At 37.4% G+C, this 16,079-nt stretch overlaps 1 protein-coding gene across 1 annotated transcript; it reads right to left on the reverse strand.

The window, feature by feature from the left end:
- Positions 1–1,391: 1,391 nt before the first annotated feature.
- On the reverse strand, positions 1,392–12,328 carry LOC139712579 (Y+L amino acid transporter 2-like). Its single transcript, XM_071624388.1, has 12 exons — positions 12,315–12,328; positions 10,706–10,823; positions 9,423–9,591; positions 7,850–8,041; positions 6,901–7,026; positions 6,228–6,327; positions 5,895–5,939; positions 5,433–5,556; positions 4,335–4,438; positions 3,697–3,940; positions 2,228–2,405; positions 1,392–1,456 (listed from the first exon to the last, which is right to left on the reverse strand). The coding sequence occupies exons 1-12, from the start codon at positions 12,326–12,328 to the stop codon at positions 1,392–1,394; spliced, it is 1,479 nt and encodes a 492-aa protein (XP_071480489.1).
- Between the last annotated feature and the right edge of the window lie 3,751 nt (positions 12,329–16,079).

Below are 16,079 nucleotides of genomic sequence, written 5' to 3' on the forward strand. Positions count from 1 at the left end.
TTTAATTTCGACACAAATGCACTTCCCTGTATATTCAATTCAATGTTTGCAAGGAATCAATTTTTCCATAATTATCCCACCAGACAATCTTCTGAGTTTCATCTACCTCTTCTGAGAACATTATTGGCTCAGAATACATTTATATACACAGGCCCTAGATTCTGGAATTCATTAAGTAGCGAAATAAAAAATTCTCCTTCTTTGTATTCCTTTAAGCGTAAGTTGAAATCCTTTCTGTTAAACCCTCTCTGATGTTCGTTTTTGTTAATCAAGTTCCAACAACCACAGAGTTTATCATCCAACCATCAATCAATTGATTTCTGAATTCATTAATTTATGAAATAGCCATTATAATTTCTACACAGCTGTATGCAACCACCGGCTGTTTTAAGAATTTCTTCAATTCCCTCTTCAATTCTCTCTTTCGTTTCTTTGATCAGCGTGTAGGCATTCTCCTTCTTTCTTCCTTCCTTCATTTCATTTTCCACCTTTCTGTCTAGTCGTGTCATGTTATTGTGTGTCTCCCGTTTGTTTCCGTCTTGTGTAAATCATACTTGTGTCCAGCATATACAAATAAGTATTTAGTTAGAGTTTCTTGAGTGGTTCACAATCTACAAGCTTGCTTTTTAGTGGACCTCTCAGTTCTCCTTTTTTTTTCAACTGAAACAAAGACTTATATTATTTTGCGTATACATAAAATGTTACTTTATTATTGTATCATTTGATATCATTTGTAAGTTGTGTGTATACGATTGTGATAATAACCTAATTCATACTGTGTTGTGTTTTGTTGGATAAAGGAGAATGAAATAAAATGAAATGAAATGAAATGAACACAATTTTAAGGAAATTGACTGATGACAATGCTCCTTTTCACAGGTTCTTATCTATATTGCCAGAATTGAAGCAGGAAGAAGTTGAGTTCGACAGTTGAAATAACACGAGATGAAAAAAAAAAAGTGTAAGATAGAATGAGGACCGATAAGTCAGGCTGTATTAAGCCTAGCTATCACACACATTATACCATGTCTTTGATTAATGAAGTATCTAGAGTGGTTACAATATGTAATTCCAATGGTTCGTTATTCGAAGCTTTGTTTATCCGAAAATGGGGAAAAATAGTAAATTCCAAAGGTTCGTTAGTCCTAAGACGAAATGATTGTGGTGATTCAGAAAGTTCGTTATACGAATTTTCTCTTCGTTTTTGGATTAACGAGCCTTGTATCATTTTCGGTTTAAGAAACCGCTGGTAAAACGAACCTTATTTCATTTTCGAATTAACGCACCTTTGGAATAACGAACATCACAAATCTAAAGTATATTCTCTTAGTATCGTCTGTACAGTGTTTCTGAATCAAAAGGCGACGATTAAATTTGATGTTCCGTTTGGATTAATATGTCTTCTTTTCCTGGTGGATGCAAACGAAGAGTCTCTGTAAAAATCTGGTCGCCCTTTCTGAAAGAAAAGAAAACAGAATACAATAACTGATCAGAAAATTGTATTCCAAATCTCATCTATCAAAAAATAGAGTTTCTCTCCCAACATGGCGCTAAAATTGTTAGTAATGCTTTGTCTACGGAACAAAATTCTTTGAAAAGGATCCTTTCATCTTATACAGACATGTGGACATGATTGTGTTTGCAGGGACATTTTCATTATGTGTCTCGAGTTAGCGAATTATGGTTTAACGGGTTAAGCAATGTAGGCCCTTTTTCAAACATAATTTGTTTATCTTTGTTTATTTTTTCATTTATTCCTTCTTTTTTTTTCGGGGTAGCCCTTTCAGATATAGGAAACTGAATGACAAAGGGGTCCTCCATGTTTATGAGAAGTAAAAAGAAATACAAAATGCATACAGAGTTACGTATAAAAATGAAGTATGAAAATAGTAAAGATTAATTAATATTATTTCAAACTGAAGACGAATTATGATTAAGATAATATGTATATATTGCATTGCATTGCATTAATTGCGTACATGAATTGTTACAAGTGTAACTTAAACTGCAGTGAAATGACTGCTGTGCATTGAATTTGACTGTCGGGGGTTCTATCTTACCCTGTGTGTCCCCTTTTGTGGCTGTATGTGAATTGAAGGTGTCATGTTTCAAACTTATATTGATCCATATCGTTCAATTCACTTTATTATCATTATCATCATTTTAAATCAATTTCATGCATGCGCAACGACAGTTTATAGGAAATTGTGTCATACACTGATCATACCCGAATACGGTCTGAGGCACTTGATCCTATAGCGTCGACTGAAGAAGGCGAAATATACGGGAATCCCACTGAGTGATACCACCAGTCCGATAGACTTCTTTACCGGATCCAGATAAAATGCCATGCCCATGATGAAAATCTGACAGGCCATGTAGATCACGACAGCTATGACTGGACACTGCAAGAACAGCAAAGTTAGGTATGCTCTGTATTTCAGTGTGCTTGTTTAATTTGTCAACCTCATCCACACCTCGTTACGACTATCCTTAATCCTTTTTTTAAAGTATTGTATCTCCTGTAGCCAATAAAATAAATTGTTGAAATTTCTACCATAACAAAAGCAACACACAAAAAAACACAACTAAACATGAAGAGATCTGGACACATGAAAGACAACTATTCTATTTACAGTGTGACATCCACATCCGTCCATAGAAAAGAAAATTCAACAAAAAAATCACTTTTCTAGCATTATGAAAGAGCACTTGACTAACCGCTTTCAGAAAGCAGGGGGAATAATTGCTACCCTTAACATATGTCAGTATGGAGTTGATGGAATTGGTATATTTTCATGAAAAATGAATTTTTGTTGAATTTTCTTTATATTTTCTTTATATTGTTGTCCACTAATACCTCATAACCTCTAGTAGTCTCCTCATCCAGCGGTTCCAACACCAAAACTTCAAAAATTCATAACTTTTGCATCGACCTTCCGATTTACTTCAAACTTTCGCTGATGTGTTCTACTAATGTTGCTGCTGTCACACAATCCACATTGCTCTTTGGGTTTGCGTTCCCTTTAAAGCCCACAGGTTATACTACTCACGACAACCCACGGGTTAGACACTAAGTGATCAAGGCTCACGAGCTGTACGTCCACGAGACAGACACTGGAATATTTCCCTTTAATAGTTTCTAGCTCATGAGCTTGCTTTCCTTGGTGTCTACTTCGTGAGCTCTTTATGACTCTTGGGTGTATAATTCATTAAAGGGACTGTACAGTACTGGTTGAGGTGGGGATTCATGATTTGAACATTCCTAAGTGAGATAATGAAAAGCCTCTAATGAAATATGAAATAGCATGTAATCTTAAGAAGGATTCAATGTTTATTTGATGAAAATTGGTTTTCAAATGGCTGAGATATCCAAAAAAAAAAAAAGCTAATAATAAAAGACGACATATTCATACCACAACTTTATTAGGATCTCTTTGTTTCACCTTGTTTTTGGATATCTCAGCCATTTCCAAACCGATTTTCGTCGAATAAACTTTTGATACCCCTTAGAACTGCATGCTCTTTGACATCTCATAGAGTGATTTCTGAATATCTCGCAAAACGTTAAAAGCTAAATCCTCACCTCGACCAGAACTGTACGTACCCTTTAAACTTTTTTTCAATGCCTAACTCGTGGGTATAACTCCTGGGCGTCTAGCTCTAATGGGATGACGGTCTTTTGATTGTGGGTACCTTAAAGGGTCGTTCGGCCTCGGGGTGCTTCCACCGGTAGTAAGGCAGGACTGCCACAGTCATCGTGTCAAATATGTTCTCGATGAAGGCCATATACTGAATGAGCTTGATGACATCGACTTCGACCAGGTAGACGAGGGAAATGAGCAGAGAGAGGACGGCGGGAATCGGTGTACGGCGCGTGATGCTCAGCATCGCCATGATCTCGGGGAAGAGACCGTCACGAGCCGCCGCAAATACCTGCCTGGTGTCACGATCAAAAGGATGAAAGGTCGATAGTAAAATGTATAACAAGGAAATTAATGTGTTTCTAGTCACGTCCAATACATTCAATTCATCAAAATCCTTATATTACACCAGGAAACAAACAAAACAAAACATGGGGAAACAACACACCAACTGACAAAATACAAACATGGCAATACCATGAATGGTGTAGGGCAAGGATATTAATTCGTGTTATATTATATTCCAGATAATATATAAGACAAGGCACAGTTACAAGACAAAATTTATTTTCTTTTTAAGGTTTATTGTAATGTTTGTTTGGGAATTAAGCGAATGGTTTGTTTGGATGGCTGCCGACAGTGTTTCTCTTCCATATCAAACGGTGATAATGATGATGCTACGCCTATTACCTTCCGCGTTTGAAGGTTCCGCTGTTAAGGTTACCCATGGCGGACATGGCGACAAAGAACCAGATCAGCCACGACCACCGTCCCAGTGCCAGCACACTGTAGTCCTGTTCGTAAGATTATAAGAGCAACAGGTGTAGTCAGATATCAATGATTCGCTTTCGACAATGTCTCTAACGACGAGCCACCATTAATACAAATTATCAGGAAAACAGACTTTGTTCTCTTATCGCCCCATCTCCATCTCCACATCAACACAACACAACCACAAACATTTTCAGCATTAGAAATATCGTCAATGTTATCACGATGATAAACTGTTACCGATGAATTACTATAGTGCCTTTGCCTCTGAGTAGAAAATAATCCAATGCAAGGGAAAGGCATCAAAATCATCGCTTTCATCATCATAGTGACCAAGAACCAAATGATGATCATGATTTCGTTTATCACCAGTGGTGCATTCCCATCACTATTATTGTTTATTTTTTGTTCCATATTTTACATTTCAACAAATAAATATACCATAAACATAACAATATAAAAGCATTGATGAATTGTCAAGTACAGCATTAAGACATAACAATATACATGTGAAATATGAGGAATCTACATATAAACATAGCTTGTAGGGTGTAGATTCTCAGATGCTGATATATAGATTCCCAGATGCTGACGTGACATTATCATCATCATCATCATTAACAATGTTGTCAAAGCATCGTCAACATCATCTCCTCAACATAAACATTTTGTTTCTTATACAGAAGGGTGGATCTTAAGATACTAAAATGTATCTTGATGTTTTTATGTGATGTTTTCTTTTGGGTATGTAAAATGGTATTTTAAATGCTTTATTGTCATAGTTATGTTATTGTCATCGATTTACTGTGCTATCACCACTGCGTTATTGTTGTCCATTTTTTTTTGATAATAGGTATGCTGCATTGTGTTGCATTGTGTCGTAGCTTAGACAGCACTGGAAGTTGAATTCAATCTATGGAACGATGAATTACTCTGAATCTGAATTTGAATATTCGTCATTATCATTTTAAAGTAAGCAACACGTCACAATCATCATGGACGTCATCTTATACTAACCGCAGCCACTGCCTCCGAGGTGATGATGTCGGTTGGTGAGAGCAGGGTCAGGTAAGAGATGTTGGCCAGGATGTAGACAAGGGTGATTCCAGTCATTGAGATAATCAAACTTAGCGGAATATTTCTGGAGCAAAATACGTGACATTATAGGAAGTTCGTTGTTATTTTGGCGGCATTTAGAAAAATTCTGGATTGCGAATTATGCCAAGGTTTGCCAACAACTGCCAAGTTTCTGGCTACATTGATCTGACTCAGGGAATATCCTGAGATAGATCGCTATGGAAATACAAAATAATGTTGTGTAGGATTAACATCGATGTTATCAAGTATTATGATAGGGAAATGATCACACGCATTGACAAAAGGAAAAGGAAAAACATTGCAAGGACAGAATTATTGATAAAAGTATCATTACCAACAGTACGACTTTCTTTTAATTTTGTGGGACATGTAATATTTTACCTTTCTGGACGCTTGACTTCCTCGGTTAACGATACCACTGTGTCCCTGTTGTAGATGAACAGTGAAAACAAAAGAATGTAAGTACAATAGCGCAGGACGTCAGTATTCTATAGATTACTTTACCATAACGGCATGTAGAAGACTCATATCTCTGTTGTATTATCAACATTAATACAAAATGTATTTCCATATCATTCTGAATGATATATTCCTACAGAAGAGAAGAGGAAAACCAGTTGAGTGAAATGCTCGAACATCAATATTTCTCTTATTGACACAATCTATGGGCCTCGTGGATTGTGGTGAACAAAACTTTTTGAAATAAAATCTTACCATCCAGAGTATGCGAACATTCCCGAGTAGAAAGCAATCGGCAACAATTTAACGTCAAAGTGGCCGGAAGGAAAGGCATTTTGTAGGTTAGATACTCTACCTGCGGAAGTAAACACAGACAGAAGCCATTGCTGGCATACCGAATTTTGCAATAACTCATCATCAATTGTGGGCAATTTTATGTATTAAGTAAAGGCATGCGTCAACCCCAAACTTGGTCCTGAAAAGCAATTTTAGCTTTGGCATTCTAGTTTGCATTCTCGAGTGCTTGGGACGCGAAGCGAGACTGCTCTCAACTATTTTGTTTCATAACAATAATATTGTCATTTTCCACTAAATTTTCATACTTTGTCAAGTTGGATTAATCGTTTCCGTAAAGAGAGTTATAGATAGAACAACAAGGACTCTGTTTCTCTGAAAACAAAATGCGTCTTTGTTTCGAGGATTATGGTCGGATTGGAGGTTAAAGAGTTATGAAATAACACAATGTGAAACAATTAAGTCTCTTTCTCATTCCAAGATCTGGCGGAGTTTGAGTGCGGAAATACTCATGCCTTCTTATAAGGAGACCATTTTCACATTTTTGTCGAAGTCAGCAAAACATCAAAATATGCTTTATGGTGCACCAAAAATCACATCTGATAATGAGATGGAATGAGACACAAAAACTTACCTAGACCTAGATTGTACACTCCAGTTGCTATGACAACCATAAGTCCGAAAGTTTTGGTGACAGTGAAGAAGGCGGCAAAATGGGACGACAGTCTGACGTTGATGCAGTTGATAGCCACGATGAAAACTACGTTATTATTAGATGAACACAACATGTGAAAAATCAGAAAAAAATAATTGAAATAATAGCCTATCCTAAAGTGATTATTGCAATATCTTCTCAATATACTTCTCTTGAAGATGTAAAGTAAAAACAAATTATGTATTCAATATAGATAGTTTAGCATTTCATACTGGCAGAGTGAATTAATGCCAAGTAGGGTCCATACGCAACATGACCTCAAAAAAATCAAACATAAACTAAAAAAGTTACAAACAATGCCTTTTTAAGGAAAAGAAAGAAATGTTTTATACATGTTAACCAACATGAATTAATTACGCCGACATCAAAGACTGGAAACGAGATGGTATTGATGATGATGCATTGGAAACTCCATCATTTTGAAGGAAACAATTCAAATGAGAAATTGTTCTAAGCCTTACCTATAAACAGCACTGATACATGAATATTCCTCACTACACACAATGCATTTATGTTCATGTTTGGGAGTGTTTGTGTGTAATTGCAGGACCTCCGAAATTCATATAAAAAATTTGAGTATTTTACATATACATATCTGATTGTAATGTTTATATCTATACATAATATGAAAATGATATCCATATTATGATATTTATGCCCACGAGAGAGTAATATTTACATACGCAAAAACAAAAACAAAAAACACACAAATGAAATGTATTACTCATGTGAGTGACGTGTGTAAATGGTAGTTCTAGACTACTAAGGCCAAATCTGTATGTATTTTGAAAAGGTTAATCACATTGTTTTATAATTATGTATATATACACATGTATATCATCATAACTTTTATCATTATCATATTTACTAATGCATGCTGCGGCAAATAACTGGACAGCGACGATGGGCGGTTCGGAGCACTGAAAGAACGGAGTGAGAAGATACTGCGCGATGGTGATTGACTGGACGCAGTAAGAAGCCGTCGTGACAATGGCCATCATCCAGAGCTTCAGGAAGGCCAGGCCGGGACCCCAGCCCTCCAGCAAGAAGGCCAGTTCACCTTTAGCGACAGGTGCAGATAGGATAACATAGATATATTAGAGTAATTTGAACTTTTCTCGATGACCTAAGCGGTTTACAAAGCGTTATGTATTATGTCAACACCTGTATACTATACTTTGGAGTACCATAATTCTTCAAGAGTGTTTGTTGGTTTGTTTGTTTTCACTGAGCTCTATAACGAATGACTTTACAGTGGCCTAACGATAATGCCTTTTCAAGAGTTCGACATTTAATTCTGGAGAAAGATGAGTTTTGCTCAAAACATAACTAATACTGCAGTGTTATAGGCTGAAGATGTGATGATTATTATGAGACAGCCTCACCAAGTCATGTTATTTATCACAACAGACTTACGACACTTATTTATCTTACAAATTTTCTTTTCTTTTACAGAAATATACCCCAGAATTTATCAGCTGTTGCTCTACATAATATCATCATGCCAGATTAAGATAATGGATGAGAAAAATTGTGAAATCGTGAAATCATCCGTAAAACCCACAAAATATTTAGACAAGTATCATGGCCTCAATGTGGTTTCACACTATGTAACAATAATATGCCATCATGGCTTTAAAAGAAAAACATTTCATGGATCAATATCCCGAATGGTATCCAGAATGACAATGAATGAGTTGGTATATCATGGGAGAAAGTGACGTGGCTGCATCATCCCCAAACCGTATTCAACAGGTTGAATAGGCCTATGTTACAGTTTTGTATACACATGTATGTTATTCCAAATGTTCGTTCTTTCGAACGGTTGTTAATCAGAAAGTGAAATATAAGGTTCGGTTTTCCAAAGATTCGTTAATCCGAAAATGAAACACGATCTATCATTCCGTAAATTCATTATTCCAAAAATGAAATAAGATTCGTTATTCCGAAGGTTCATTAATCCAAGAATGAAATAAGGTTCGTAATTCTGAAGGTTCGTTAGTACGCAACGTGTTTACATTTTCGGATAAGCGCACCTTATTTCATTAAATGGAGGTCCCGTGTATGAGAGAGTAACAACTCATGCACGTAAAAGATCCTGCTTCATTCATTCATTCAAAGAGCAGGGTGATTAACCCGGTGAAGTGGTCCCACCTCACATCCAACTAGACCCCATGGAAGACCGCTAGCTAACACAGCTGAATATGGGCTAACACAGCTGAATATGGGCTATCCAGCCATCTTCTCAGATGGAAAATGAACAAACAAACAAACAAACAAACAAGCACGGGATAAGATGGACATGGCGTGAAAGAGCTCAGACCGAGAAGGTCGAAGGCACAGAAGGCATCAAACCAAGAATACGCTGTGCCTCCGAGGAGGTATCGCGTAGTATACCTCCATGTGTATCACCAAGGAGTGTCATGATAAGATTGACTTACCTCCAGATTTTTTGAACATCAGAGACAGCTCGGTGTAGATGAGAGTCCCGAGTGTGTTAATGAGACCACACAACACCCAGAAGATGAGAGCCACACCCACTGACCCACTTGAACCCCTAAGGATGCCCGAGGGGGAGATGAAGATGCCGGTACCGATCACGGTTCCAACCTCAGGTTAAAAGCAAAAGGATTAACCCTCATGGATTATAGCCACAATGTCTGGCGAGTTTAATAATCATGTGCAAAAGAACCATTATAATGTTCGTATAATGCGTTGATAGTCTCGATAGACAAAATTAAACTGGGTCATACCACTAGCTCGACACCCACGAGTCATACGGCCCACGAGCTAGACATTGGGGAAAAAAAAGTCCACGTTCGAGTCATACAGCCCACGAGATAGACACAAAGAAAAACATGCCCACAAGGTCGACACTAAGTAAAACAGGCTCCCGAGCTAGACTCAAAGCAAAGGTCCATGAGCTTAATACCATAAAAAAAAGAAAGGCCCACGAGCTCGACAAGGCGTGTGATGTAATGTCGAGCTCGTCAGTCTCCTTACCTAGCGTCGAGCTCATGGGCCTTGTTTGCCTATAGTGTCGACTTCACGGACCTTACTTGGCTAGTTATCTTGCTCGTGGGTCTACTATAGTTGATGTCGAGCTAGTGGGCCTCGTTCATTTACTGTCACTTACTGTCATTGCTGTATGACTCGTAGGCAGTATGACTCGTGGGCAGTATGACTCGTGGGCTGTATTACTCGTGGATGTTAAGCTCGTGAAGTGCACCCAATTAAACAATGGTAATTTTTGACTGCCAATACGTAAATAAAATGATAGACTTTTCATATCACATAATATAGTATCAACCCATTTATTCTTCTCTGTGAAAATGACGAAATATAGAGGCTGCTATTTGGCAGCTCTTCTTTTTCATTTCTTTTCTTTTATTCTAGCAAGGGTGGGTTGACCAAAGCTTTGAGCGAATAACTGAAGCAGATATTTAGGGTGCAATCTGACTCTTATCGAAAGTTTCGCCTTTTTCAGTCGATTTCTGCTGGTTTTTAATACAGCATTAGCTGTCTTATGAATTTGATTGAGTCTATAAGTGAGGTAAATGGAGTAGGAGAGCTGGGAGGCAAGTGTTTAATATATTACATAAACGAATACAATTACCTATGGGTGCTTAAAAGTATTTCTGCATAACCTCTTGAAGAAAGGTGGAGAGTGACATTTATTTAATACTTAAGTGAAAAAATGAGCAAAATTAATTAGTTGAATTACCGTATGCCAAATGCATCCCATCAACCCAAGGTGCCGTGGAATGGACACTTTCTCATCACTGGACTCGGAGATGTTGTCCTCCACAAGGTGATCGTCAACTCCACGGTTACCATGGTTACTATAACGGTCAAGAAAGAAAAATGTTTTAGTCAAAGGGGAATTTCAACAAACATGTGGATTCTATGAATGTAGAATCATTTGCAGTTTGTATGCATCAGTGAGGTTTGAGGATCATCGGTCCAAATGTTTTGAATTCATGAAGTTTTGGTAATATCATGTGCGGTCATCGCTGAATATAGGAAAACTATTACAGTATTCATTATGTCACAGTGTGATAGGGCGACGATAACAAAGAATATACCTAAGGGGAATTCCACAAATTTCCTTTTCTTCAAAGAACGCTTTCCTTCAGTTTGCTTTTGAGACTGTGAACATTATACAAAGGGTAATATTTTCCCCTGAATCTGTAAAAAGGTCAATGAAGGTAGTCAAGTGCTCCTAGAAAATTCGAAACATGCTGAATCCCCTTTTTATATTGTTTATATCATTGTCACACTGCGATACCAAGATACGTCGATGACGGCACATAAATCTAAATAAAAACTTAACAAATTTATAACTTTATAGGACAGGTCGATAGAGTCATGAGAGTTTCCTCAAACTTCACTAAAAAGTGAACTATAAACTGTCTCTGCGTTCAATGAATGCACGTGAAATTTGAGGTATAGATTCCCCTTCAAAGAAATGCTTTTCAAATACTATAGTATATATCGTTTCATTCACCATGGCTCATACGAGGTACCCCCATTAAATTAGGTGTGGTGATATTCGTCATTCCGACGGTTCGTTAATCGGAAAATGAAATAAGGTGTGTGTTTTTTTCTATTCCAAAGATTCAAAATTCCGAAAATTAGATATTGATTCGTTTATCCTAAACTGAAAAAAGGTGCGTATACTAATAACGAACCTAATTTCTTTTTCAGATTAACGAACCTCCAGAAAGACAAACTTTATTCCACTTTCGGATTAACGAACCTTCGAAATAACGAATCTTCTAAATAACGAAGTGTAACCTTACATATAATCAGGTAACAGGGCAAGATAATTTCTAGTTGACAATTATTTTTTTCAGGGAAAGGAATTATGATAATATCATATCGTATATTATGCGAAAACATTCTAATGTATATGTTTCACTCCAAGAGTCACTCCGTTACACTATTTTTATACATGTATACCCTTGTATGTATGTTACATGACATTGTACTGTATATCACAAATATTGCAATTGTAATCTATGGCCAAATAAATAAATAAATAAATAAATAAATAATAATGATATAATAATAATATATCACCTTCTTGTCTCCTTTTCTGACATGGTCTGTCTGACAGGCAATTTGCCTTGGAAACGAAACTTGATATGAGAAAGTCCGACAGGTAACGAAGGAAAATTCGTGAAAACCAGAGAAAATTAGCAGAGCTGGTGATGGAAATAATCCAACTGCACTTATTGTCCAATTACCGGCACAGAGTCCGTGATATAATGATTCTATTCCTAGCGATGAGCTGCAAAGATGATGACTGTCTGCCTGTAATTCAAACTGACCTGTGTCCTGACATAACATCTGCATCAAAGCAGGCGCTGCATGTGGTACATGTATTAAAACAACAACAGCAACAACAACAATCCCAAAACGATATTGTCCACAGTGGCGTTGAAATGCGCATGCATTGATATTTTGTGTTGTACAGGAGGTTAAACAATCAATGTCAAGTTTGCTGGCCTTCAATAGAGCCTAATTGTCTATACTAGCTCTGGAATGACAAAAACAATGACGGAAATTACACTTGATCAGGAAAATGTAGGCCGGAAAGAACAATTTTTACAGACAGCTGCAAAACAACCCACAATTTGGAAAACAATTGAAATAATAAATACATTTCTGTCCTTCTTCGAATTGCTCTTCGAATAAAGGGTAATAAGCACGATAATAAAAGTTGACAATGTCACATACACGTAAAAAAAAAAAAAATGTGTGCAAGGTTATTCCTGCATGCCGGCGGAAGTGACATCAAAATGTCCAAGAGAGAGAGAGAGAGAGAGAGAGAGAGAGAGAAAGAAAGAGAGAGAATTTTGTTGGCTTTGAGCATAGCATTGACCTGTCAGCTGGCAACAACGCCTCCTCAAACAGTCAAAGTAGATGTGAATCAAAACGAGTAAGAGTCATGTATACGCATAGGACAGTGTAAGGATTTCGCTTGTAAGAAATAATGTACCAGGTATTTAATTTCAATATTCTGTGATATAGGTACGGAAAATGGATTAGGAAAAGGTTAACAAAGCGAAAAGATGTATTTATGGGTGCTTATAGTGACTGAATGAATGAACGAGTAAATAAAGAGTAAACAATCTAAGTGAATGAAAACGTAAGTAGATAAATGATAGCCATACAAACTTCAAAAATCACTTATATATATATATATATATATATATATATATATATATATATATATATATATATATATATATATATATATATCAACGCCTTTGCTTGCATACTTTTATGGCACTTGTATCGGATGTATCGAACGTGCCGGAACCCGGTAGCGCATTACATGAAGCATAGCATGTAGTCGCTACACTTCATCATGGCTAGCTCGTATGGGGAAAATTAATTCGTTTTGGAACAATCTATTGTCCTTTATTATGCCATGAAATGCTTGCTAATTTTTGCCACTGCTCTACCAGAGGGCTTCATAATTATCATAATCCTATTAACCATTGACAGGGACCTTAGCGCACTTCTGCTGGTTCGAATGAACGAAGAACCGTGACGTTGAAGAAGCTAATGAAAGTTTTGAGATCATGCTTTATCAGTATATTGAGACATCACCTTCAAATCGACTCTTTTCCAAAATGATATATTCTAATCCAGAATATTTCGTATGATGACGATCATGAGTGTATGCAAGGGGGGGGGGGGTCGGGAGGGTCGTACGACCCCCCCCCCCCCCCCAAATTTCCAAAAGTTCCACTTTTTGTAAAAGACATTTTTGTTTTTCGAGGGCTTTTTTCTCTATAAACAACAGGGAAAAAAGTGACCACGTGGTGTTCCAGCAAATTGGCAAAAACCTCGTAAATTTCGTAACTTAGTTTTAATATGCCATACCTTATTTCTAAGCCGCACTGCCATGCCGAAAAAGTCACTTTTGTATATGCACCAAACGGCCCCATTTTAAGATATAAAATTCAAAAACTCCCTACCACACCCTCCCCTCGCTCCGCTCCCTCGCAAAGGTAAAGGTCCAAAAATTTTGATTACGACCCCCCAGAAAAAATCTTGGATACACCCCTGATGATTGAGATGATATCATCGAGTGTATATAATTGTTATTATTATATAACTATAGATATTACTTGATGCATTTAGGCCTACCGATAAGCTTTGGTGCGTATTTTGTTTTCTGTAGAAAGTAAGGTTTTCAGAGTCATAATATATATGCGGATAAACGAATAAATATGCGGGAAAACTAAAGGGAAGAGTCGTATGCCCCATTAACCCTAAAATGGATATTCTGTTTGGTTGTTGTTGTTTTGTTTGTTTTTTCCTTTGGTCAGCATGGCAGTAAAGAGTATAGTGTCATACAGACGAGGTACAATCATGAAAGATCATTGCAATTATATTGTATGGGAACCTGGTCCTAATTGTGTGAACTTACAGACCACTCAAATGTCGTCTTTGACACCTCCCTCTCGCCTCCCAATCATTGTATAAGCCTGCTTGAGTTGGCTGTTTGTATAACAGCAAGGTGAACAGTATGGACTATAGGCCTATGGCTCTATTTCTGTAATTGCTTCCTTTTGTTTTGGTTTCTTTGTTGTTTAACTTGTTTAAATCATTGCTTGATATCTCAAAGATGTTACCCATCAATGTATGCCTACATTATACACGGACGATAGAATAGGTCTGATTGTGCTTGTTGATCAATAGGTCACCAAAGGCCGCTCTGACCAAAGAGCCAACCTTGGCACTGTTATACTTTCACTTCACAAAAAGTGCACTTCGTGATTGACATAATATAGGTCATCGACTAGATGGAAACCTGAACCAGTTTCTGGTTTTGATCAACAGTACACTAATTGATTCTTGAGTGGTTATCAATTTCACTTATGAACACAAATCAGTCATGTTGTAGTATAGAGCCATGAGTTGGGGGTCATCCCACTAGACCAACACCCACGAGTCATACAGCCCACGAGTTCGACATTGAAAACAGGTCCATGAGTCATACAGCTCACGAGTCATACAGCCCATGAGTTCGACACTAGGCAAATAAAGCCCATGAGTTCGACACTAGTATGATAGGTAAAAACAGCCCACGAGTTCGACAGATACAACACGACGAGTAATGTGTCGGTCTCGTGGGCCTTTTTGGCTTAGTGTCGAACTCATGGGCTGTATGACTTGTGAGCTGTATGAATCGTGGGCTGTATGACTTGTGAGCTGTATGACTTGTGGGCTGTATGACACGTGGGTGTCGGTCTCGTGACATGCACCCATGAGTTGTGGCAACCATGTTGAAACTCTCCACATCGGTTTCAAGCTATATAACAGTCATTATTCCTCGTGAGAGAGAGGGAAGGAGGGGGTTGTACAATAACTAAGCTTAATAAACAACATGAACCTGCAATGAACAAAACAGCAGGCTTATATAGTTCGTAAATTATCTGTCTGTAAAGTAGGCGTATACTTCGAAATCGAGTAGGGCCTATATGCCAAGATCAATATATTTTAGCCCTATACCCTTGCCTAATATCGAAGCTTCTATCAACATTACTTATAGCTACGTGACGAACCTTTAAACATTCTCTAGAACTTCGTCGCGAATCTTTTAAGTTTCTGATCATTTGTTATTTTATCGTTTATTTTTTGTATAGGGAAGCTGTGACATCGTGGCTAAGACTCTCAACTCTCGTTGTATTGGAGGACCCTAGTTCGATTATCGCCCAATCTTGTGAACGTCTTCGGACAAGATGTTTTTACCCACCACGTCCCTCTCGACCGAGGTGTATAGATGGGTACCTTTGTATATACATGTACCTGGCAACACTGGGCCTCGATGGCAGGGCCCTCTATAGATGTAGAGCAATGGCTTGGCAACACTGAAGAGACGATAATACCAGGGATAAAGACGATCTTGCTTTATGTTATTATTGTTATCTTATCAAATTATCATTATTTATTTTTTTATTACTATCATTACCCTTACATGGAACAAACACACGGTCACACAGTGTTGTTTATGTGACTTTGCTATGATGCCCCAATTACAATAAATTTCAATGAAATATGAACTTGGGGGGATTTTT

The sequence above is a fragment of the Diadema antillarum genome, unplaced genomic scaffold (genome assembly GCF_040938485.1).
Source record: "Diadema antillarum isolate AM-2024a unplaced genomic scaffold, OU_Dant_1.0 seq00001823_RagTag, whole genome shotgun sequence".
In the NCBI taxonomy this organism is placed as follows: Eukaryota; Metazoa; Echinodermata; class Echinoidea; order Diadematoida; family Diadematidae; genus Diadema; species Diadema antillarum.

What these genes read in the sequence shown, in the direction of transcription:
- LOC139712579 (XM_071624388.1), bottom strand. An exon ending in ATTTGCCGCAGCATGCATTA is followed by an intron (nt 7,027 to 7,849) that starts GTAAATATGATA and finishes ATAATAACGTAG; the next exon opens with TTTTCATCGTGGCTATCAAC. An exon ending in GAAGTCAAGCGTCCAGAAAG is followed by an intron (nt 5,557 to 5,894) that starts GTAAAATATTAC and finishes ATTTTGCTCCAG; the next exon opens with AAATATTCCGCTAAGTTTGA.